Here is a 25,744-nt window from a genome sequence, read left to right on the forward strand (position 1 = left end):
GGGGGTCTTCCAATCATGTAAAACATGTGTGATTAAAAAAAACCCTGCATTTCATTTTTCCATGTTGTTTTTTATTTATGTTTGTATAGTTATTAAATCTATTATTTATTAAATCTATTATTATTATATAATAAATCTTTTATTTATGTTTGTATAGTTATTTAAATCTCGTCGCATGGGTGTTTTAGGCATCCAAGTGCACAGCCAGGTTTCACCTAGTTCAATGCAGATGCTCGTGCCAGTGTTTGCTCATTGAGGAAGCATTTGCTGAAAGCCTGTTAGCTGCTAGTCACCCTGTGGGACAATGGTGCAACAACGCTAACTAACCGCCTGCATTGAGTGACTCACATTTTGGGGAGAGAAGTGATATGGCACATATTTAGATGATTGTAACATAATTAGAATCTTTAAAGAGTTCAAGGAAAGTGTATTTGCTGGGAAAACTGTATGAATTTCAGAATTTTTTTTCCAAGCCAAACTTGTATTTTAATTCCACTTTTCCATGAACCTTTTGATATCTCCTCTTGCATCCAGTGACTGGAAAAGCCCAGATTGGTGGAGCCCGGCATAGGCAACTATACCACAGGATAGGCATGAGCTGAGAACCAATGAGGCAGCCCAGGCAGTGTTGGAGGAGGGAAGGGGGAGTGGATTCCATACTCCACCATAGTAGATATTGAACAGAACCCTGGGAATTCTATTCTCTGATGTTTTAGTCCAGAGTTCACAAATAAGCAATAGGGGATTGCAAGTGGGAGCCGTGGATAGAACGCAGCTCCCAGCATGTTTTTTGTCCATAGGTTATTGGTCTATGGAAATGTAATTTTTACATATTAACTTCATTGCCAAAATTTTTAATTAAAATTTTTTGCTTGTTTTTGAAAGATGTATTTATTTTTATTCGAAAGGCTGAGTTGCAGAGAGAGAGGGTGCAGGATCCAAGGACTTCAGCCATCCACCGCTGCTTTCCCAGGCAGTTAGCAGGGAGCTGGATCAGTAGTGGAGCGGCGAGGACTTGAACCAGTACCCACATGGATGCCAGCACCATAGGTGGAGGATTAGCTTGCTATGGCCAAAATTTTCTTTTAAAAGTCTGTGGGGCTCGGCAGCGTGGCCTGGTGGCTAAGGTCCTCGCCTTGATCCCATATGGCTGCTGGTTCTAATCCCGGCAGCTCCACTTCCTCTCTGTCTCTCCTCCTCTCAGTATATCTGACTTTGTAATAAAAATAAAAAATAAATCTTTAAAAAAAAAAAAAGTCTGTGGCTATTGTCAGAGCTGAGTAGATGTTGTTTTTTGAAATAAATTCTTCTGGTTTTTGTGTTTTGTTTTGTTTTTAATGTTTGCTTGAAAGCCAGAATTACAAAGAGGGAGAGGTAGAGAGAGATTTCAGCTTCCAAATGGCTGTTAACAGCCAGGACTGAACCAGGAACCTAGAATTTATCCAGATTTCCCATGCGGATGGCAGGGTCCCAGGCACTTGGAGCATCTTGTTCTGCTTTCCCAGGTGCATACATAGGGAACTGGACTGGAAGCAGAGGTAGCTAAATCAGAACCAGCATGCGCATAGGATGCTGAGGTCACAGTCAGCAGCTTAACCTGCTGCACCACAGTGCTGTTCCCTCCCTTTCCCACTTCCTTAATATCTCCTCAGTCTTTCCCACCTCCTTAGGATGTCCCACAACTGGCTCCATATGTCATCTACTTTCCTTGGTTATAGTAGACCCAAGAGGAAAGTAATATAAGCCTGCTCTCATCATTGTTATACTTTACTTTGCCAGTCTAGTCGTTTGAGTGAAGCTCCCATCAGCACTTCCCCAACACTTCCCAGGGCTGAGCAGACCCTGGACTACTACGAACAATCAGTCAAAAACCGGCTGAGTGACACGGCTGGTCATGTGAAGAGATTGAGATGAGTGTATTTCCTTCCAGGAATACGAATTGTGTGAGGAGTGGGGCTGCCTATACCCCATGCCAAGGGAACATTTAATCAGCCTGCATCAGAAGCATCTTCTCCACCTTCTGGAAAGAAGAGATCATGAAAAGGCTCGCCAAGTAAGCCTCTCATTCTTTCCATCTTTCTTTGGGGGAGGATCAAGAAGATGAGACACATCAGGTGTGGTTTTTTGTTCGTTTTGAACCACACACACAGCATTCACAATCTCAGGTCTGCCCCCTCTGCGTCCATCATGAGCTGGCTGTAATGAACCTGACAGAAGGTGCCCTGGCCCTGCCTGAGATGCCAGGTGGGGCAGCTGGGTCATGACCTCATCAAAGCCATGGCTCATTTGTGAAGCTGCAGGGATGGTGAGATGAGTGTGGAGAAAGAGTCCAAAGTGAATAAGGCTAAATACAGTCACGTGGTGCACAACTGAAGGGATATGTTCTGAACCAGATGTCATCTGATTTCATTCTTATGTGAACATCAGTTTGTACTTACACAATCTGAGACAGCCACAGTGTCACTGAACAGCACAATCTTATGGGATAACTGCCATAAGTGTGGTTCATCACAGATGAAATTAGCATCATGTGGTGCACAATTGTGTTTCCTTTCTCAAGCAAACCTAGGCTGGCCACTGAATTCTTCTGCTGGCCTCACCTTCCTCTTCTCACCTTCCCTTGCAACAGCTCCTGCAGAGAATCCCTGATCCCACTATGTGCCTTGAGGTCACCGAGCAAGCCCTCGACCAGCACCCTAGCTTGGCCACTTCCCACTTCTTGGCCAACTACCTCACCACACACTTCTATGGAGAACTGACTGCTGTCCGACACCGTGAAATCCAGGCGCTATATATGGGCTCCAAGGTGAGAAGGAAAAGGGGGAAGTGGAGAGCATGCTGGCCCCACTCCCGTTGTAGAACATTCAGTAGCTCTTCTGTTTGGCACCTGTCCTTCTTAGCCTGCACTATTCAAAAATCTTCATCTTTGCAGTTCATCGTGTGTGCGCTGAGTCTCCTAGAAATGTGTCATTCTCTTGCTGCCTGCCCCCATGGTGAATCTGACCTGGTCCTCTGATGGTGTCCTGGGGTTTTCCATAACATCTGCTGGATTACTGCTTCCGGCTCTGACAAGATATAGAATTGGCTGGACTTAAAAAAAAAATAAAGACCAGTAGCTGATCCTCACCCTGATCGATTAAAATTGGTCTTAACAATAGGAACTGGCTGTCTTCCAAAGGGATTTTGATGTGAGGATTTAAAACTACCACTTAGCAAGCAAGTCTAATCTGATGGAAAGGAGTTCTGTCTAGTCATAGTTAAAGTTGGTACTCACTTCAATGCATAACCCTGGAGACACTAATAGAAGAAATTAAGGGTTAGAGAAAGTAATCCATGGAAGGAAGGTTGTAGAGAACTGGGCTCTCTAGCACTCTGCTAATTACTATTCTAACTAAACTGCCCCACAAATAGAGTCCTGGGAATGTGTTAAATATGACCTCAGGTATCTTTGAAAAAAGTTAAGCAACATAAAACATTCCTAAGATTAGCTTTTTTTTTTGTCTCTTTCCACACCCTGTTAACTAAATGAGAGAACTCTTGTAAACTGCCAGCGAGCTGAGCCAGTGAGCATTTCAGCATGATTTCTAGAGAGAGATTAGATTCATCATTTGTCTGTGGGACACAGGAGTTGCCACTTCTGGCTAGCCCATTGGCATCCCAGCTTGCATTGCTCATTTTCATTGAAGTGTCAACAAAAGGTAATGGTTAAGGAGGAACTCAATCATCCAGTGACTCCAGGCCAGAGGTCAGCTAACTACTGTCCTTGGGCCAAATTCCATACTCATCTGTTTTTGTAAATCAAATTTTAATGGGAACATGAGTGCATTTATTCATTTATATATTTACTTCCATGGTACAAGGGGAGAGTTGAATATTTGTGGCAGAGACCTTATAAGTCAGAAAGCCTCAAATATTTATTTTTTGACACTTCATAGGAAAAGTTTATGAATCTCAAGTTTCTTCTGAAATTTGTGTGCTGTTTTCTTTTTCAAAAAAATTTTTTTTCAGTTACTTACTTTATCTATTTGAAAGGCGGAGATGTGTAGAGAAAATTGGGGATCTCCTGGGCTGGGCCAGGCCAAAACCAGGAGCTGGATGTTCAGGTTCCCCATGTGGGTGGCAGGGACCCAAGTACTAGAGCTATCACCAGCTGCCTCCCAGGATGCCACTTAATAGGAAACGAATCAGGAAGAGAGATGAGACTCAAACCCAGACACTCCAGTATGGCATGTGGGCAGCCCAGTGTGTTAACCACCATGTTAAATGTTCTTTATGTATCTACCGCTCAATAGGTTCTGCTGACCCTACCTGAGCAGCACCGGGCCAGCTATTCCCACTTGTCCTCCAACCCCCTGCTCATGCTAGAGCAGCTGCTTATGAACATGAAAGTGGATTGGGCCACCGTGGCTGTGCAGACCCTGCACCAGCTGCTGACCAACCAGGAGATTGGCTTCACCATGGATGAGGTTGATTCACTGCTTTCCAGATATGCCGGAAAAGCACTGGACTTCCCATATCCTCTGAGGGAGAAACGATCAGGTACCTGCCAGCTTCCTGAATGCGGATTCTGCACGGAGGAAACAATACCCTTCTTAGCTTTCATTTCTTCCCTTTTGGGGAGGGGAGGGAGGAGGGTAGGAATTGAGGTTGGTTGAGAATAAAAGGAATATGCTTGAGGAGAGAGGGCTGTTTGTATATAGGGAAGACGCTGGTGATGGAGAAAGGAGGCCAAACAAAATCAAGGAGGTTGACCTTACATGCCCTCTGTACGCATGATAATGTGAAGTTTTGGGAAACAGGACATCCTGGGCAAGGGCTTAAGCCCTGATATAGTGAGCCCTTAAGCTTCATTTCCTACTGAGAGGTCACCATCTTACCAAGGTCCCATCAGACTTCACTTGTACCTGAGCTGACTCGGCCTTGTTTGGAATGGAGAAAATAAAGGTCGCACAGAGTTCTGTTCCTAGATGATTCTTTCTCTAACTCTGTACCCTCCAGAGGGCTTTCCACTGCCCTTGGGCATCTCTGGATGCATTTTATAAAATTCTAGCACCTGCTTCATTATTTCATGGACCCAAAGTTTTTTTGTTTTGTTTTGTTTCATTTTTTTTTAAGAGTTTATAAAATGTGCGTGCTCTTGGCCTAGAAGTGCCTCTGCTGAGCTCTTTAAATCGTGGTCCAACCATCAGGCACCCACCAGAGCTTGGAGCCAAGTGCCTAGCACAGTGAATAAAGGCACCTATGGTAGGACGATGTTTGGTCAGCATCTTCCCTCCCTACAGATTCTGTGATTCACCTCCAGGAAATGGTCCATCAGGCCTCAGACCCCGAAACCCTGTCTAGATCGTCATCAGCAGAGATCTCTCCTGCTGCTGGTCCTGGTAAGAAGTGGCTTTGAGAAATGTCAGTCTGTGCTGCACTTTGGCTTGATTTTCTGATTCTTGTGTTTCTTTTTTTCATTTCCATTTATAACACTCATTATCTATCTCATTTCTTAGTTCATTTCAGCTTTGTGTCTCCCAGGAGATTCAACAGTCATTTGTTAAGTCTTGCTGTAGTTGTATGCCCATAAACATAAGTTGTATGCCATAAGATTTGCTTTATGTATGCCCATGAAGTCTCTACAGACACAATGAACAAATCCTGAATATTGCCTATGGGAGACATATGTACACACACATACATAATTCATGTAGCTTATAGACACAAGTCATCCTAGCAGATTCTACAAGAGTACCTCAGAACGTTGATAGACACATTAAATTACAAGATAATAAACTTATTTTTGTTGCAAAAAAAATCTTGCAAAGCACAGTTTTTTTCAATTGACTTTTTTTGGGGGAGAGTAAACTTTTGGAAACCTCACATATGTGAGGGTTTCAGTTTTTTTCCCTTAAATAAACCTTCTAATTCCATTCACAAATGTTTTGACGTACCCTCATTTTTCTTTATTTTACAAAAGAGAAACACATCTGGAAGTGACACATAGGGTGAATGTTGGGCACAGCAGTTGGTTATGCCACTTGAGACACTTGCATTCTCTATGGAAGTGCCCGAATCCAAGGCCCAGCTTGATTTCTGACTTTAGCTTTCTGTTGGAATGCGCCTCAGGAGTCAAGTGGTTCGATTGCTGCCATCCATGTAGGAGACCCAGACTGAATTCCTGGCTCCTGGCTTCACCATGCCTTGGCAACAGCTGGTGTGGGCATTTGGAATATGAACCAGAACATAGAAGATCTCTTTCTGTGTCTGACATTTGCTCTCTCTCCCTTTCAATAAAAAACAAAGTATTGTTTTTTTTGTTTTTTTTGTTTTTAAAGATTTTATTGTTATTGGAAAACCGGATATACAGAGGAGGAGAGACAGAGAGGAAGATCTTCCATCCGATGTTTCACTCCCCAAGTGAGCTGCAACGGGCCGGTGCACGCCCATCCAATGCCGGGACCAGGAACCTCTTCGGGGTCTCCCACGCGGGTGCAGTGTCCCAAAGCTTTGGGCCGTCCTCGACTGCTTTCCAGGCCACAAGCAGGGAGCTGGATAGGAAGTGGAGCTGCCGGGATTAGAACCGGCGCCCATATGGGATCCCTGTGTGTTCAAGGCGAGGACTTTAGCCGCTAGGCCACGCCGCTGGGCCCCAAATTATTGTTTTTAAATAAATGATTTGTGAAATCTAATCATGAGGACAGCTGCAAGTAGCTCCCCTATTCATGCTGTTATACACACAAGATATGAGGCCCTTGAAGGCCTCAGCCAGATCTAAGTCACCCTTTTTACCATACTGCCCCACAGGTGGACACACACCCATCTCTAGTGGTTTAACAGGCCCTCCACAGTGGCCTTCCTTCAGGAGAACCATAGCAAGTCTTTGTTTTGCCAGTTGGTCAGATGGGCAAGAATCGAGTTTCCCTTCTGGGTGTTGCTAAGAAACACTATATACAAATTCAGTTCTTGTTTTCTGTGATAATCAACATTGCTGTGCTAGGTGACAAGACAGTTCCTTAGACACCAAAAAGCAAAGACTGTGGCATTCCCTGCTCATACTTTATTAATCCACAATATTTCATATACCTGAGCTCAGGTAACCATGGGTTGTTGTGTGTGTCTGTGCACATATGAGTGTGTGTGTGTGTGTGTGTGTGTGGAAGCTTTAAAAAAATAATAAAGATTTGTTTATTTTTATTGGAAGGGCAGATTTACAGGGAGGAGAGACAGAAATATCTTCTATCCACTGGTTCATTCCCCAATGGCCACAACAGCCAGAGCTGAGCTGATCTGAAACCAGGAGCCAGGAGTTTGCTCTGGGTCTCCCACATGGAAGCAGGGACCCAAGGTCTTATGCCATAGCCCTCCCCATATATGTATAAGCTTTTACTAGTAATGGAAATTTCACGATTCATAGAAAAAAATATAGTGACAGCACACATAGTTATCACCTAACTACAGTAACTGCCTTCTCATTGTCATGATGACCATTCTAATTTCAACTGTAAACTTAACCTGTTGGATTAGTTTGAATCACATCCCAGATATCATTTCATTTGTAAATAGTTTAGTGGGAACTTCTAAAAGATAAGACTATTTATCAAACAAAACTGAACTACCATTATCATTGCTCAGAACCAATTGGTAACAAACCTCATTACTATGAAATACCCAATCAGTATTCACATTTCCCCAGCAGTTTGACTCATGAATATTTTTTTCTGCATTTTTTTTCTAGACTCAGGATCTAAATAGTATCTACATGGCACTTGGCTGTCAAAATCTCTTTTTATATCCACCCCACCTCCTTTAGGATTGTGGGGGAAACCAGGTCATTTGCCCTGTAGAGCTTTCCATACGTGGTTATTGCCTTATGGCAATCTGGGTCCCTGCTAGTCAGATGGGGAAACCTGATTTAACTCAAGACTTAAGACTCTGTGTTAAGCACATTGGAGAGATGATGTCTGCTCCCATCGGAGGCATGTGGCTGTGAGCAGCCACTCGTGACTGTTACCTGCATCTACTAATTCAGGAGGGGGTTATAAAATAGTGACATTCCAGGCCTGGTGTGATGGCTCAGTGGCTGAATCTTACCTAGCAAGTGCCAGCATCCCATATGGGTGCCAGTTCCTGCCCCAGCTGCTCCACTTGCCATCTAGCTCCCTGCTTGTGGCCTGGGGAAGCAGTAGAGAATGGCCCAAAGCCTTAGGAACCTGTATCTGCGTGGCTCTTGCTTCCTGGCTTAAGATCAGTTCAGCTCTGGCCATTGTGGCTATTTGGGGAGTAAACTACCTGTCTCTCCTTCTCTCCATAAATCTAATCTACCTTTCCAATAAAAATAAATAAATCTAAAAGAAAAATAAAAAGCTTACACACTCTGTCTTCCCTCCTCAGCTGGGAGCTGGTGTACTGATGCCCTTCTGCTCTCCCCTCTTCTGGCTTCCAGGCATCTCCGTGGTGCATTCCCCTAGTCCCAGGGAGAGCAGTCTTCCACAGAGTCAGCCCCCACAAGAATTTGTGCCTCCATCCATGCCCCCGGCCCGGGACCAGTGGGTTCCAGATGACACTGAGAGCATCTGTATGGTCTGCCACAGGGAGCATTTCACCATGGTAAGTAGCACCCGGTCCCTAGCAGGGACCTGCTGAAACTCCTGAGCCTTGGTTTACAGCCACCTCCCATTCCAGAAAGTATAGTGATATCACCAGCAAAACAACCCACCTAAAGCCTTTGGCCTGACCAGAATGTATTCTCAGGATTCAGAAAAGTGCTAAACATCCTCAGATAGTCTCAAATCCTCAAGTCTTTGCCATTGTTATGAGACAATGAGAAAAAAGCAGGAGTGGTCTGAGGATCTTGTTTGTAGCTCCTATGTCTTTACAATAACAGAAAAGACCCTGCTAGTGGTTAGGGGCACAGACTCCAGAGACAGAGGACAAAGACAGCAGCCTCAGCCTGCTAATAAGGTGAGTACCAGCTGTTTTGTCTCATATGCTTGCTGGTAAACTAGGGATAATGAACGTATTATTTATCTCATGAAGCTGTTAATAGTAACAAATGTAGCTGTAGTTAGCAGCAGTGAGGGAACTCCTCAGTACCTATTTCCTCCTATTCTGTGAGAGATGCAAGATCTGTCAGCCTGTGACCACTAAGTGAGGCAGTACTTACTGAAGCATTTTGCAAAAGGCCACTGAGTCATTATGATTGATGCCGTGTAAAAACGTGATCCTCCCTGGCTGACAAAGTCACTTGTTCCCCACTGATTTTTGCTGTGTCACCACACGTTGCCTTCCCCATACAAGTGAAGCTTGTCAGGAGTCATTGCAATATCACCCATGACTTTGGCACTGTTGCTGTCACCCCAGAGATACCTTAAAATACCAATCTCTCGGGCCCGGCGGCGTGGCCTAGCGGCTAAAGTCCTCGCCTTGAAAGCCCCGGGATCCCATATGGGCGCCGGTTCTAATCCCGGCAGCTCCACTTCCCATCCAGCTCCCTGCTTGTGGCCTGGAAGGCAGTTGAGGATGCCCCTTTGCATTGGGACCCTGCACCCGCATGGGAGACCCGGAAGAGGTTCCAGGTTCCCGGCTTCGGATCGGCGCGCACCGGCCCGTTGCGGCTCACTTGGGGAGTGAATCATCGGACGGAAGATCTTCCTCTCTGGCTCTCCTCCTCTGTGTATATCTGGCTGTAATAAAATGAATAAATCTTTAAAAAAAAAATGCCAATCTCTCTTAAGGTTGAGAACCAAATGTTCTTTTTCAGTAAGGCCCCATGCACTTCCTAAGCCACAGGTGACTGGTACCAGGTGTAAATGGATGATGGCAGGGTCCTCAGAGATCTGCAACTTCACCTTCTCTCCTTTCTCTTCCCTGTGGCCGGCCTCAGTTTAACAGGCGACACCATTGTCGCCGCTGTGGCCGGCTGGTATGCAGTTCCTGTTCCACTAAGAAGATGATGGTGGAAGGCTGCCGAGAGAACCCTGCTCGTGTGTGTGACCAGTGCTACAGTTACTACCACAAGGAGTGAGTGTCCCACACCAGAGTGTTACTGTTGGTGACCTTTGCTCCCTCCCCCTGGGCCCTTACACTCCCAGAAGTCTCACTATGGAAAGCATTTCAAATATGAAACACTCCCCAAATGGTCTAATATCCACATTAGATCCCCATTCTGCAGTGTCTATAGACTAAGCGTGGGCAGGGAAACCACTAATAGAGGAAGTGGTATTCAGAGTTCTTACATGAAGTTCCCTCTGAAACCAAGACATGGGGCTCTTCAGCACTCCCCCAAGCTGGGGTCACGAGCATGAGTTTGCCCACTCACCTGTTTTTTGTCCTCTCTGGCTTCAGTTGGTCTTGGCTGGACCCAAGGGCTTCACCCCTCTGAGTGTTTGGACGGCACTTGCATCTGCTTCAGGCTGGATTGTCATCCTGGCTTATCAGCCAGGATTCAGAGAGCCCTTACTTTCCCTGCTCAGGGTCCACTAGAGACACACTTTGCAGACTGCTCACTCCTCTGGCTGAGCAGACCAACACCGTGTCTGCTGGCTTAGTGTTGCTCAGGTGTTTCCAAGGAGCATGAATCTAGGTCTTGTAGAACATCTGGGAACATAGACCAAAGCAACCATCCAGAAACAAAACTGGTATGGATTCTCCATACTTCGTTTACAAATTTGAGATGTTATATTCTGCTCAATGTTCTTTTTCGTTTTTTTTCCTTACTTTATATGAAAGGCAGAGAGACAAAGATCTTCCATCTGTTGGCTCCCCCAATGCCCACTGTAGCCAGGGTTGGACCAGGCTAAAGCCAAGAGCCAAAAACTCAATCCAGGTCTCCTATATAGGTGGCAGAGATCCAAGTATACCTGCTGCCTCTTGGGGTGCACATCAGCAGGAAGCTAGATTGGAGGTTCAGGTGGGATTCAAACCCTGGCACTTTGATGTGGGAGGCAGAACTCAAAAAAGGCATGTTAACCACTGTACCAAATGGCCAAACCCCCTTGTTTGTTTTAATATGAACATTTTTGGTAGAATTTATCATGATAATTGCTAATCTCAGAAAGGAAGACATATCAAGCTAGTGCTATGATTTCTATAACTCTGACCTTCCACTGCCTCCATCCCTGGAACTGGGGACAGGAAGTACCCCTGCACGATATCGCTGAGATTTTCTTAATGTGCAATTAGTATAACTAGTATTGATGGGGATTCTTTCAGCAATGATCACTCCACAATGATCACTTTATCCTCAAGGTGCCACTATCTTAATGAGAAGACATCCTACAAACAGACCGCTGGACCTTTGAAGAGGTACAGTGGAGAGGCACACATACATTGTGATCCAGGGAAAAGTATTCAAAGATGGGTCTTAAAGGATGAGGAGTTCATCGATAAGAAGATTAAAAAAAAAAAAAAGAGTATGGCCAGAGGTGGGAGGAACGTCTGCCAAGATAGGGACAGGAAAAGATGCAGGTTGTTTGAGGAGCAGTGAATTAACAGTTGGTAGGCTAATGGTCTATTCAGCAGACACTTTACCTGGCTGCTAGTAGCTAAACCGGGAAGACCTAGGCAATAGCACAGAGGCTTGAGGCTTGCACTGGTGTCAGGTACTCAGATTGCCTCATAGGTCTCTCATGCGGGTGATTGGCCTGGGCTCTGTTTGTGGCACAGGAGTTTGGCACGGGTGACATCAACTGAAGTTGACCACAGCCTATGAGAAGTAGATAAGACTTTTATGGCTTGAGTACAGCTCAGTGGTGGCATAATATAGCCTCAAGAGGTAACCAAACCAAGGCTTTGTCTACTGAACTTACCCAAAGGCGCTACCAAGGGATTATAAGCAAGCATAGAATGCAACCAGATTGGCATTATTCGAAGTTTGCTGCAGCTCCAGAGTTGAGTGTTACTGGAGGTCAGGAGACAAGCTGGGAAGCTGCCACATCTTCTAGCAATAAATCATGTGGGCCCTCTTGGAGGCAGAGTCAAAGCAAGATGGGAACATTAAAAATTATTTTTAAGTGACAGAAAACACAGAACTTGATCAGGGAGAGAAAGGTTCGCAGAAGAACCCGTGGATACTTCACTCAAACAGCAGTACATTTCAATGCTGGACACTCAGCTCAGAAGACCAAAGAGGAGTGATTCAAGCATTCATTCATTCTTTCTGTTTCCAGTGCACCCGAGGAGAACCCAAGCCAGTTAGAAGGTGAGACTACATCTCATTCTCTCTGGCTCTTTGTTTATGGGGAAGGTCCTGTCCATGGGTCATACTAAGCCCGCGAAATCCTCTGACCCTGCCAAGGCAACAGCAGGCAGGTGTTGAAATGCCAGAAATCTACAGCCAACTAATCTGTAAGCTAATGTGTATGGCTTGCAGATGACGTTAGAAATATCCAAATGGCCCTTGGCAGAAAAACCTTCCCCACCCCCCCTGGTTTGTGTATTCAGGCTGGCTCTGCCTTCAGTGTGTCAGCTGCTACTGGCACTCTCATTGGCAGATCTCTCCAACGTGCTTGCCAAAAAATTCTTTGCCTGTTTCCTCTCAACATTAATCATATTCACCTGTTGCAGGGACTTATTTGTCCTTAACAGACAAGTTGGTCCTTACTATCTAGTAGATTGTTTTTCTTTTTATTCCCTCTGACCCTTTTCACCACCATCCTGCATCCCAGTATTCTGCCCCTTCCTTTGGATGATCCCTCAGGGCGGCAGTTTGACCTGTATCCTTCTGCAGCAGGTTGCTTGAAAGAGTGATAAGGAGGAACAGAGAGAAATTATCTATCCACTCCCCAAATGGGCGCCAGAGCTGGACTAGTCTGCAATTAGGAGCCAGGAGCTTCTTCCAGGTCTCCCACATGGGTGCAGGGTCCCAAGTCTTTGGGCCATCCTGTGTTGCTTTCCCAGGCCACAGACTGGGAGCTGGAAGGGAAGTGGAGCAACCAGGACTTAAACTGCCATCCATATGGGATCCTGGCAGTGTAGGTGGATTAGTCTGCTACACTGCCATGCTGGCCCCAGAACATGTTACGTTTTAAGGGTACCCAGTGGTCCTACTGTCCATTTAGAAAGCCTGCACTTTTCAGGATTTCCCGGGTGAAGCAACAGGGTGACCAACACTAGCACTCTTGTCTGGGGAAGGAAGTTTGCTGTGCCTGGTGAGCTCTCCTGTGGGAAACCAAGGAGACCAAGGAAGAAAAAAGTGGCCCTGAGGTAGCAGGGAGAGCTCTGCCTGCAGCTCATGTCAAACCACTGCTTGGGTCTAGACTGAAGCACCCATGGGTGACTGCTGTTTGAATGGCAGTTCTGCTGTCTTCTCAGCCCCAGACAGTTCCCAGCACAAAAGCCCGCCGTACTCGGCCGTAGTGAGAGTCCCCAAAGCGGCGGAGGTGGAGTGGATTCTGAATCTCAACGAAGAGGAAAATGAGCTGGTGCGGAGTGAATTTTACTACGAGCAGGTAAGAGCACTTAAGTCACTGACATCCCTTCTGATGTGTAACAGGAGAGACGGAGGTTGGGGAGCATAGCCTGGCCTCCCGCACGCACTTACAGCCCAGTCACGTGGGAGCTAAGAGGAGGCCAGTGAAGGCCACAAACAGGGGCATGTAGGGAAATGCGGAAGTGGAGGTCAGGAAAGGCTTCCCAGAAGAAGGGGCACCAAAGCCTTGGAAGAAGGGTAGGTGAGTGACAGGAGAAGCTTGGGTTTGTGAGAAGTGTTAAGGGGAAGGACAAGGAGCAGGCGTTTAACTCAGCAGTTAAGACACCAGTGAAGATACTTGCATGCCATATCAGGGTGCCTTGGTTTGGTTCTCTGCTCCACCTGCTGACTTCAGCTTCCCATGCAAAGAGGCAGTCATAATGGCCTGAGTTCTCACCCATGTGGGAGACCTGGATTGAAGTTCTAGCTCTGGCTCTCACCCATCCCAACCCCAGCCTTAGTGGACATTTGCCAAGGCAAATCAGCAATAGGGGGTTTCTCCTTGTGTCTCTCTGACTCCCCAAAACAGGAAAATAAAATGTTAGGGTATAGCTGAGGAATTAGGCCTTGTTTAAAGTGGGGGAAACAGAACATTTCAAGAAGGGTAATAAAAAGTAGGCTTGGGAAGGCCTGCTGTGGTATAGTTGGCCTTGAATTCTGCAGTAAGGAATACCTGCTTGGAAGGTGGCCAGGTCCTGCAGGAGGTTTCCAGGTAAGCATTAAGAATAGTAATTTAGCAGCAGTGCGTCTGGGACCTGAAGCAGAGACTTCTCCAAGTGGTCAGATGAGCAGGGTTACTGTTAAAGTCCACACCAGCAATAAGAAAGCTTGTGCTGTTGGAACAGGGACCATGGAAAGGAGGAGACCTGTGGACATTCTGAATGTGCTGGGAGTATGTGGACAGGGTATTTGCTGCTGTCCAGATGCTTGGGTCCCTGGAGTCACTGTGTGGTTTCTCCTCTTCCCGCCGCGACCAGGCCCCCAGTGCATCCTTGTGCATTGCCATCCTGAACCTGCACCGGGACAGCATCGCCTGCGGTCACCAGCTGATCGAGCACTGCTGCAGGCTGTCCAAGGGCCTCACCAACCCCGAGGTGGACGCAGGGCTGCTCACCGACATCATGAAGCAGCTGCTCTTCAGTGCCAAGATGATGTTTGTCAAGGCTGGCAGGAGCCAGGACCTGGCTCTCTGTGACAGGTGCGTGGCAATGAGACTCCGTGCATTTCTGCTCCCCATCCTGACACAACGTGCAGAAGCATCTTGCACATCACAATCATGCAGGTGAACCGCTGTGATCAGATAGCAAGGGACCGTCTGCCCTCTCACAGCCTGCATCCTTCTTCGCAGGAGGCTTTATTCTTGGAACAGACTCTCACCAAGTCCACCCTGCCAAAAAAAATAAATAAATAAAAAGACTTTGGATAGTTTGACATTAAAATCCATTTAGAGGGGTGCCTCTAGGGTTTGTAGAACACTCTGGCTTTTAAAGAAAATGCATCCACCCCAAACCCCCAATAATTAAGCTTGTTCAAACTCTGATCCATCTTGGCCTTGGTCCCAGGATATTCTGGATGATAGATCTATAAAAGCATGTTGGGGAGTGGTCTGTCCCTGGTAGAAATCTGAGTCACACAATGGAAGCTCCCCTGGGAAAGGTTTGAGTAGGCCTTCTGCAGGCTCCTGCACGGCCTGCCTGGCTGCCTCATTCATTAACTAACTTAACAGTGTAAACTCCAATTCCCTGCTTATCCACCCAGATTGGTGACTCATGCTGTGTCTTCAGGGATCTCAGCCCTTACTAGCCTTGGGAGCAGGGAGTGTTATACTCTTTGAAATGTAGATGCCTCCCTTGGGAGTTACCTACAGATCCACCTGGCAGCGTGGAATGCGGTGGGGGGGGGGAACCCCAGCTTCCCCAGGTTCCACCTCTGTAATCTTGGACAAGACTGTTAGCCCCCTTTGGGTCATTACCATGAAACTGATCCGTTGAACTGAAGACCTATGTCCCAGTTCCCCAGCAATGTAAGTTATCCTGAGAAACATGTAGCAAACAACCTGGACATGCTTATAAAGCTGCAAGTATTCACCTTTCCCTGGCTTCTCTGTCCATACTCCATTACTGCTAGGCCTCACCCCTATTAGAACTCTTGGAAGTACCCAAATTAGAAATACAAAGCATCTTAGCATTTGCGTCTTCACTGACTTACCCAAGCAATGAACAAAGAGTGAGGAATACAGACACACAGGGGCCATGCTCTGGGGCTACCTGAACCTTGGAGTCTGACCATGGGAAGCCAGAGAGCAAGCAGGTACTGGGGAGTAAAAGAGCTGTGCAAGCATGCGACTGAGAGCCCCTCCTTATCTTGGGCCTTTATGGGGGCTTGAGAGGGGAATGGTTACGCAACAGTGCAATTGTGCCCCCTCTCAGGCTCCAAGGGAATGATGGGAAAGCGACACAGGTGGGTAAAAAGGACCACATAGGTGGGGGAGGCGTGGCTTCCAAGCTCATGACCCTGAACTGGCTGCCTAAGACCACAACAATATACCGAGCACCCTCAAAATATTAGTAATCTTTACTAACAAAAATGGAATGTCTGAGAAAGGCAAAAGGATATGGAACAGAAAATGGAAGGAAATGAAAAAGAATTTATGACACTTTTATGTCAAGAAGCTATGGGTAATATAGCATGTTTTAAATCAATAAATGAATAAGTACATGCTAAGTCAAAAATTTTAAATAAACATGAGAAGCACCAAAAACCTAACAATTACCAGAAAGGAATGGAAAGAGAGAGAGAAAAAAAAAAATAGAAATGTGTCCATATAATAAAAGCTGGATTTAAGGCAAAGAGAAAAATAAGTCCAGATACATTTCAGATTTCAAACACATTAAGTCAGGTAAAATCTATTTGTCAAAAGAAAATGGATGTTCAGATCAGAAGAACACAGATCAAGTCCTACAAATACCTTCCTTCAAAATCAAATTCAAAGGGAGGAACTGCTGGCTTACGGCTGCAGGTGGCAGAAATGAAGGAAGTTAGCACTTCAGTAGGGTTCTCGCTCACAGCACGGTGTCCTGGTTCTCTGAGCATTTACAGCAGTGGTACCACATTATACATTTCTCTCAATCCATGGATTTACCTATACCCACAATATCTCGATCTTTGTGTGAATTTGCTGATGTGTGGTGATTTATCTCAAATGCATGTGGCATGAGTATTTGGCAAGAGCTTCTGGTTTGTATGATTTTTTGTTCATGCAACTTTCTGGTACACAAACGAGTGGTAAGTTTAAAAAGAAAAGATACGCCATCTGTGTTAAATATTTTCATTTTCCAAATGTACAAATATGCTGTATATGTTGAATTTACTTTCCTGGGCTGTATTGTCTTCTGTCCCATTAGGTTAAAATCACTAAAGGCAGTTGTTGTGGCACAGCGAGTTAAGCTGCTGCTTGGGACGTCCACATTACATGTCAGAGTACCCTGTTCAAGTCTGGTTCCAGTTCTGATCTGGTTTCCTGCTAATGCACCAGCATAATCACTAAAGCAGAGAACCACTTTCCAGAGAAATGGGTGGACAAATCAGGATCCACACAGGGTTGGGTTACAATTATCAACAAACAAGATTCAGGAACCTTGGTTGCAGGCTTGTCTCAGGAAACACTTAGAAGGACCTAACCCTCTGGGTGCTCTGCAAAACCATCAAAGTTGTCCTAGTGGGTTATAAAGAAGACTGATGCTTAGTCCAGGGAGAGGATGTGGAGCCCAGCATCTGAGTGAAGGGCCAGGATGTTCCTGCCCGGCAGCATAGCCAGGACTTCTGTACCAACCAGAAGCAGAGACCGTTGGTACCGAATCTAAGTGTTCTCAAGCAAGCAAGTTGCAAGGAACTAACAAGTATAAGAGTCATCATGTTAAATCCCCAGGATCCACTGTGAAGGCCTTGTGTCAAATGGAAGCCCCACTGAGGGCATCCCTACCACAAATACTTTAATAGCTAACAAGAGCCCCAAAATTTCCAGACACTCTGCTGCACCCTTTTACTTGGAATATTTCATTTTCCACTCCTTGAAATTCCCTATTATTGGGCCCATTTTAAAGAAGAGAAAGTTGAGACAGAGCAAGTTTAACTAACCTGCCCTGGGTCACAGAACTGCTCAGTGATGGAGCTGGGAGTCAGAAGCGTAATTTCAGAATTTTCACTCACAGTGTGTGTGCTCTGCACCTGTCAATTCTCACAGTCACAGTCCGCGTAGAAAGTGAAACAGAAGACCTTGAAGCATCAACCCATCTTGGTAATACTCAGTGGTGCTCATTGCCCTTTTCTCCCACTACAGCTATATCAGCAAGGTCGACGTGCTGAGCATCTTGGTTGTGGCTGCCTATCGCCACGTGCCGTCTCTGGAGCAGATCTTACAGCCAGCTGCGGTCACCAGGCTGAGGAACCAGCTTTTGGAGGCTGAGTACTACCAACTGGGTGTTGAGGTGAGACAAAGACAAAATGTGCCCACACTGCGGTGAGCTAGCTGCCTCTGATCAGCCTTGCAAACAGATACTGCCTTCTCTCATGGGCCTGATTCCAGAAGGTATTGAGAGCATGACCAGTGTGCCAGTGGGAGGCAGAGGGGATGGCCAAAAGGGGGAAGCAGTTAGGTTATTGGCAGCAAGGAGATAGGATGGGCCTTCGGGACACGCCAGCCTGGGTGCAGATACTTCACACCAAAACGAGCCATTCTTCCTCCAGGTCTCCACAAAAACTGGACTTGATTCTGCTGGGGCATGGCATGCTTGGGGCATGGCGTGTCTCAAAGCCGGGAACCTCGCTGCTGCTCGGGAGAAGTTCAGTCGCTGTCTGAAGCCACCTTTGGACCTCAGTCAGCTGAGTCATGGCTCAAGGCTGGTTCAAGATGTGGTTGAATACCTGGAGTCCACAGTGAGGCCCCTCATAGCCCTGGTAAGAGCAAAGCAGAGAGAATGCGCAGCCCTGGGAGAGAGACCCAGGAGCAGTAATGACCTGAGGAATGGATCAGCTTACACTCAGCCGGCAGTGTGGGTCCTGGCTCAGAGCCACCAGGCCAAGAGTTTGGTCTTTTCCCATCACAGATAGTTAGATAAGTAATTGTGTATGGATAGATAAGTGATGAAATCAGATTATTTTTTTTAAAAAATCAGAAAGCTATTTTTAGATAAAAATCACATACACATAATCCATACTCCGATTCATTAAGATTTTGATGGAAAGAGGGAAAAAAGCAATTTTGATGAATTGTCTAGTGATCATGAATGAAGTTAGAGTTAACGCTGGATTAGCACACACAGGATTCCATAGCCTGCATTTGTCCACACTGTCACCTATCCCTGCAAGCAGTTCTCTGCAGATGGCCGCTGAGAACTTAGTTCCATTTTGTTCTCTCCTGTCCCATCAGCAAGATGATGACTACTTTGCCACCTTGAGGGAGCTGGAGGCCACCCTTCGGACCCAGAGCCTCTCCCTGGAGGTGATTCCTGAGGGCAAGATCATGAACAACACATATTACCAAGAATGCCTCTTCTACCTGCATAACTACAGCACCCCCCTGGCCATCATCAGCTTCTACATGAGGCACAGCTGCCTGCGGGAAGCCCTGCTGCACCTCCTCAACAAGGTGAGCCCCACGCTTGTGGCACCTGATGTCCTCTAAGAGGGACCCTAACCTGGTGTGGGGCGCTGAGATCACCTCTGGTAGAGTCAGGTCACCATTGGAAAGCTCCACCTACACAGTCATTACCTGATGAGTATACTGTCAGCCGAATCTTAACCTTGATCCCAGATCCCCTTCCGGACTGCCAAGGGCAAATGTCATCTCTGCTTCCAGAACAGAGAGCAGAGTGGAGTACAGGTTGCATAGCCCTTGTTTGGGCTGCTTGGAGCCAGGGAAGTAGGAGGTCGCAGGTATTTGCATAGACCTCCTCAGTGGAGCATTCCCAGTCCAAACGTCCGGAATCCGCAGTGCTCCCAAACCCAAAGTCTTTTGGGCATGATATGGGCAGTAGTCACAAACACATGGGCTCTGGCATGATGTGTGTGATAGCCTCTGGCCGGGGACTGCCTCTGGGGTTGTTCCCTCGTGGCCAGTAAGATCTCACATCTCAACCCCAAACATATGATAAAAGGAAAATATGCACTACGTTTTTTCCCCTCTTACATCCTCTGCCCTCCCACTGGAGGCAGACACCACTAACACCATTTTCTTGCTTTGGAGCCGTTGGTAAGCACCACGACTCCCATTTCACAGGGACACTTTTTTACCCAAAGGTTCTGTCACTGTCCAAGGAACTGGCTAATGTATATAAGGTCTTGTAGAAAACTGAAAGGAGCTCAAGGTAAACCTTATCATTTGGATGCTCTAAATCAAAACAGCAACCAATGAAAGTTTGTAAATTGATGTACCAAGGCACTTCAGAAAGAGTTGTAGGAAATAGAATTAAAGGAGTATTTTGCACACACACAACATAAATTGAAATTTGTGTATACAAGGGGTCTCCAAAAAGTTCATGGAAATGCATATTATAAAACAGCTATGCATAGATTTTCATTTATATCTTTACATCAAATGAATATCTTTTTATTTTATTTTCCAAGAACTTACCATACCCTCCTACCTTATAGTACTGCCCCAAGTGAAATCAGCAGTTCCCAGATTTGTGGTAACCATCCCCCTATGGGTCGATGAGTGCTCAGCTGCCATAACTTAGTGTCTAACCAGATAGTCTGCCCATAAAGTAGTCATGGTATTTGGAGTTTAATTGCTAATGTACTTCCTGTTCCTCAGTTTCCAAATGAGTATAAAGGTCAAGATGCTTCCTCAAGCACAAGCTGAAAGTAGAAATGGCCCAATCCTTTCTCTCTGGCCACTGCCCTACAAAGCTAAGCTGCTTAGTCGCTTATCTCTGTCACAGCTAACAACAGCATTTCCCCTGCTTTCCTTTGGCCAGAGCTAGGAAAGAAGCCTTCTTTTTTATCTCCCATAATCACAGTTACCCTTGAATGGATATGTTCTCAAACAGGAATGGACAAGAACAAAAACATTGTGAAACCTCCAGCTGCTTGCCCAGGACAAGTGGAAGGTGCTCTGGGTCTAGGCTTTTCCCTGTGTGCTGTGCCCCTTGGCCCATACCTTCTAAGGCATCAGTAGACTCATATTCTCCTTCTCCCTCAAAGGCCTGCTGTGAATCCCCATGGCCAGACGCTGAAGTCCATATTCCTAAGCTCACTACAGGGCGCTACGGGATCAGGGGCTCTTATTTCTTCAAGCTGTCTGCACTGCAAGTCCTTGTCTGCCCCCTCAACTCCAGACTTAGCCAGTGACTTCACTGTTCTGATTGCACCATGCACTGTATTATCTATATGTGTATCCAGATTTCCCATAATTGTTTTATCAGAAGATCTTCCTCTCTGTCTGTCCTCCTCTCTGTATATCTGACTTTCCAATAAAAAAATAAATCTTTAAAAAAAATTGGCACCCATATGGGATATTGCAGGCAGCTACTTTACCTGCTATGCCACAGTGCCATACCCAGAAGTTAAGCTTTTTTTGTTTTTTGAAATCCGGGTTTTTTTTTTTTATGGTATGTATTTTTCCTGAACTTTTTAGAACTCCTTGTATGCATGGATTTTTTTCACTCAAGTAAGTTTATCTTCTAATTCCATATTCCATGAACCTTTTGAAGTATACTCATATCTGACCTCATCAAACTCTCATTCTGGTAGGGTGGAAGACGGTAAACACGGTAAACAGAATATACAGTGTAGATAGTGAGTCAGAAGAAAATAAAGTGGGGGAGGAGACAGGGATGGGTTGTGAAATTGTCCGTGCGATACCAGGGAAGACAGCAGCAGAGTGAACAGTCATGCAGGTGCAAAGGGGATCATAGGCCAGAAAGAAGGAGTGCCAAGGGCAAAGGCTGAGCAGGGAGGACTGGGCTTGGGGAGGTAGCACACAAGGTCAGAAAAGTGACAGGTCAAACCACACAGGGCCTGAACCCAGTGAGAGGACCTGGACCTGGCCCTGAATGTAACAACCACGGAAGACTGTGCCCAGGAGGAGCACCTGATGCAGAGCTTAGCAGAACCACTCAGGTTGATTGGCTGGTGTTAGATAAAAAAAGCAGGAGTACATGATGGACCAGGGAGAAAGCTGTTTGGATAGTCCTGCCAAGTGGTGATGTTCATGTGAGCTAGTATGAGATGGGGGAGGCGGCGAGAACGAGGGCAGGTGGACTTTCCTGGGCAGCCAATAGGCTTTGCAGATGATTTAATGCTGGAGTGGGAGGGGAAAGAGGAGTCTAAGGTTTCTAACCTAAACACCTGGAAGAATCAAGTTCCAATCTGAGAAGGGGAAGGACCATGGAAAAACAGATTTCCAAGAAAGACTAGGAATGTAGTTGCTGATGGAATAAGTCTGGCAGGGGGGTACCCAAGAGAACATGTTGTGGAGGCCACCCAGTGCAAACTGGCTCTGCAGCTCTGGGGTTCACGGGAGTGGGAGGAGAATGGCTAGGGATGGGAATGAGACTGGATGAAAACATCAAGCACAGCATAGCTAAGTGGAACTGGCTGCTCTAATGTACCCAGGGAGATTGGGAACAATCAATAAAAGAAATTGAGTAGGCACAGCCAGAGACAAGAAATGGAACCTAGAGGCCAAATAAAGAACATTTTTCTCAATTACAGATTTACTTTTAAAAGAAACATGAGGTAGTTTTTTTTTTTTTTTAAAGGAGGAAACCATCTATATCAAAAGTTGCCAATCAGTCAGGTGGAGAATGAGGTTAGAATTACCTGTTGAGTTTATGAGGTTAGAGGTGACCTGAGGGGCAGTTTCAGTGTCCCTTTGAGGCACAAAGGCTAGTTTAGAGTGGGCTCCAGAGAGAATGTCCCAGAATAGAAATGGAAGTCAGAGAGCATAGAGAACTGTGAAGGAGTAGGGAGAGAAGGGAAGCTGTCACCACAAGGGGTTCTAAGAGGGACCTGTGGTCCCACAAGGTTATAAAGCACTGCCATGAGGGGTGCTGCAGGTGTGTAAGTGGGAGGAAACTCAGAGAGCATCCCAGCCAGTGCCAGAGCCAGGCTCAAGACTTCTGCCTTCACACCTCACCCTGCTCCAGGAGAGTCCTCCAGACGTCTTCATCGAAGGCATCTTCCAGCCAAGCTACAAAAGTGGGAAGCTGCACACCCTGGAAAACTTGCTGGAGTCCATCGACCCAACGCTGGAGAGCTGGGGAAAGTACTTGATTGCTGCCTGCCAGCACCTGCAAAAGAAGAACTACTATCACATCCTATATGAGCTGCAACAGTTTATGAAGGTAACAGCAGCCCCTGTCCTCTGGCACAGATGCCCTGCCATGCACGGGAACCTGTGCCATAGAGGATGACGGAGTGACATTTGTCATTTGGTCCCTGGCCTGACAATCCCCAGAGCACATTCACCTTGCTGTCTTGCATGAACTAGAATTCATATTTTCACCCTAAGTGTCAAGGCAAACTGTCATCTCGTCACTGGCCCCACTCCTCCTTTCAACGTCCTGCTATTGCAAACTCCAGGAGGCAGTGGTGATGGTTCAGGTACTTACTTGGTTCTCTGCCACCCACATGGGAGACGCAGACGTGAGTTCCCAGCTTGTGGCTCCAGCATGGCTCAGCCCAGCTGTTACAGGCGTTTGGGGAAGGAACCAGTAGATGAGAGTTTTCTCTGCCTGTGTCTGTCTCCCTGCCTTCTAAATATTTTTTAAGTGTGCTTTTCTCAGATCTCTTTAGTGGTGGAATAGCATGCTATTCAAGAGTCGAGCCAGTTGATTCAGGTTAGCACCATCTGGTCCTTGAATTGACTCATGTCAAATAGTCCAGCTGGGAACAGGACTGGGTACTGGCAACCTAACCTTCTGGGTGGCAGTCAGATCAGAATGTCCATCACAGCCTGCCTTCTGGTGTGTCCTGTCTCCTCTGACCTGAATATTGATCTTCCTGTCTAGGACCAAGTCCGGGCCGCCATGACCTGCATCCGGTTCTTCAGTCACAAAGCAAAGTCATACACAGAACTGGGAGAGAAGCTGTCGTGGCTGCTGAAGGCCAAGGACCACCTGAAGATCTACCTCCAAGAAACATCCCGCGGCTCTGGAAGGAAGAAACCCACCCTCTTCCGGAAGAAGATGACGGCAGCCGAAGTGTCGAGGTAGTTCCAGGCTCCAGGGGCACGCAGTGTCCCAGAAAGGCGCCTCTGGTTCCCTGAAATAATAAAGAAGCAGCAGGAGTCATCACTGGGCCAGTCAGTCTGTTGCAGCTCTTCAGCCTGCTGTGGAGCCTGCAGGGGAGGAGTAGGGTGGAGGAAATACGGGACCACAATGGGACCATAATCAGACCAAACTCCAAACTCCTGCCACTTGGCCACAATGGTCCCGGGTCATCCAGCACCAGCTTTGTCTCCTGCTACTCTCTTCTTCCCTGCCAAGCTCAGTCACCGGCTTTCCGAAAGCTTCTCAGCACAGCATTAAAGACACCCCCACCACTCATGTCCCTTGAGGTTGAATGACTACACACTCCTCTCCCCTTCACAGCCCTCTTACCCTCTGTACAGACCTTGGGACATGAATGCTTAGTAGATAGCAGTGGATCTAGTGGCTGGGTAGCATTCTGTCCCCCAGTGCACTTTAGCTGTTGTCTGTCTGCCCCAGGACTCCTGTGTTCCTTTTGTCATAACTGCTCTAAGGTAGCCCGGGTCCCTTTCCCATCACCATCTTCTGATGAGTGCTCAGTTGTCCAGCCTTCCTCGGGCCATCCCTGCAGCCCCTCCTGAGGCTGGAGCATGTACCTTCTCTCCACACAGGCACATGAATACACTCCAGCTGCAGATGGAAGTAACCCGGTTCTTACATCGGTGCGAAAGTGCAGGGACCTCTGAAATCACCAGCTTGCCTCTGCCAACCCTGTTTGGAAACAACCACATGAAAATGGATGTCGCCTGCAAGGTATGTACAGTAGTTCAGGTTCTCACTTGCAGAACACCGACCTGCATTGTAAGGTCTAGGAATTACTGCACTTGGGTTGTGTTTGCTTCTTCCAAATCTCATCTGTTTTTGTTTTGTTTGAAAGACAGAGACAGGGGCCCAGCATGGTAGCTTAGTGGCTAAAGTCCTCGCCTTGCACACACCAGGATCCCATATGGGTGTCAGTTGGTGTCCTGGTGGCCCAGCTTCCCATCCAGCTCCCTGCTTGTGGCCTGGAAAAACAGTCGAGAATGGTCCAAAGCCTTGAGACCCTGCACCCACATTGGAGACCCAGAAGAGCCTCCGGGCTCCTGGCTTCTAATCAGCTCAGTTCTGGCCATTGAGGCCTTGGAGAGTAAAACAGTGGACAGAAGATCTTTTTCTCTGTCTCTCCTCCTCTCTGTATATCTAACTTTCCAATAAAAATAAGTGAATCTAAAAAAAAAAAAAAAAAGACACAAAGATCTTCCATCTGTTGATTTACTCCCAAAATGTCTGCAGTAGCTAGAGTTGGATCGAGCTAAGCCAGGATCCCAGAATTCAATCGGGTCTTCCATGTGGATGTTGGGAAACCAAGTACTTGAGCCATCACTGCTGCCACTCTCCCATGCACACAGCAAGGTGCACATCAGCAGAGAGCTGGACTGGGATTCGAACCCAGACACACCAGTGTGAGATGCAGGCATCCTAAGCAGTACCTCAGCTACCTGCCAAACGCTCACCCCTCTTCCAGTTGTTTGATGGCTTCTACCCCACTAGAATGTGAGCCACAGAGAGCCACAGAGAGCTAGGGAGCAAAAATTTTTTTTGTTTTTTAGCTTTATGACTCATTTTTTTAACACATTTTGATTTAATATAGAAGTACTTTCCTGCTCCACTCATGCACCGATCCTGGTTTTACATTTATTGTCTCTGTCATAAAAAGGGCCAAGTAGGGGAGGGGTGGGGGGATTCCCAGAGCCTATGAAACTGTCACATAATGCAAAATAATTAATTAAAAAAAAAGGGCCAAGTTTTGCATGCTGGCCACAAATTTAAATAAGTATATAAAGCCCATTAACAGCTCTTGTATCCCTAGCACCTGGCACTGAGTAGGGTCTCGGTAAATATTGGTTGCATAGTCGAATACCTGGGTGTGCTTGTCCTTGCTGGAGGACTTGCTACAGTCATTATTGCATCCCTAAACATGCTTCCCTCTCTTTTTCAGGTCATGCTTGGGGGGAAAAATGTAGAAGATGGGTTTGGAATTGCATTCCGTGTTCTACAG

At 46.5% G+C, this 25,744-nt stretch overlaps 1 protein-coding gene across 2 annotated transcripts in view; it reads left to right on the forward strand.

Annotated features, from left to right (window-relative positions):
- The window catches only part of ZFYVE26 (zinc finger FYVE-type containing 26), a 69,008-nt gene that overhangs the window by 37,772 nt on the left and 5,492 nt on the right, over positions 1-25,744 (forward strand). For both annotated transcript variants that reach the window (XM_058655130.1, XM_004584453.2), the window contains exons 24-39: positions 1,931-2,053; positions 2,630-2,806; positions 4,293-4,539; positions 5,283-5,381; positions 8,429-8,592; positions 9,869-10,005; positions 12,153-12,184; positions 13,297-13,433; positions 14,431-14,651; positions 17,793-17,940; positions 18,200-18,409; positions 18,882-19,100; positions 22,603-22,800; positions 23,467-23,666; positions 24,318-24,459; positions 25,685-25,744. In XM_058655130.1, the coding sequence (XP_058511113.1) occupies positions 1,931-2,053; positions 2,630-2,806; positions 4,293-4,539; positions 5,283-5,381; positions 8,429-8,592; positions 9,869-10,005; positions 12,153-12,184; positions 13,297-13,433; positions 14,431-14,651; positions 17,793-17,940; positions 18,200-18,409; positions 18,882-19,100; positions 22,603-22,800; positions 23,467-23,666; positions 24,318-24,459; positions 25,685-25,744 (2,514 nt within the window). The remainder of the gene's footprint in view (positions 1-1,930; positions 2,054-2,629; positions 2,807-4,292; positions 4,540-5,282; positions 5,382-8,428; positions 8,593-9,868; positions 10,006-12,152; positions 12,185-13,296; positions 13,434-14,430; positions 14,652-17,792; positions 17,941-18,199; positions 18,410-18,881; positions 19,101-22,602; positions 22,801-23,466; positions 23,667-24,317; positions 24,460-25,684) is intronic.

This window comes from Ochotona princeps, chromosome 26, assembly GCF_030435755.1.
Source record: "Ochotona princeps isolate mOchPri1 chromosome 26, mOchPri1.hap1, whole genome shotgun sequence".
In the NCBI taxonomy this organism is placed as follows: domain Eukaryota; kingdom Metazoa; phylum Chordata; class Mammalia; order Lagomorpha; family Ochotonidae; genus Ochotona; species Ochotona princeps.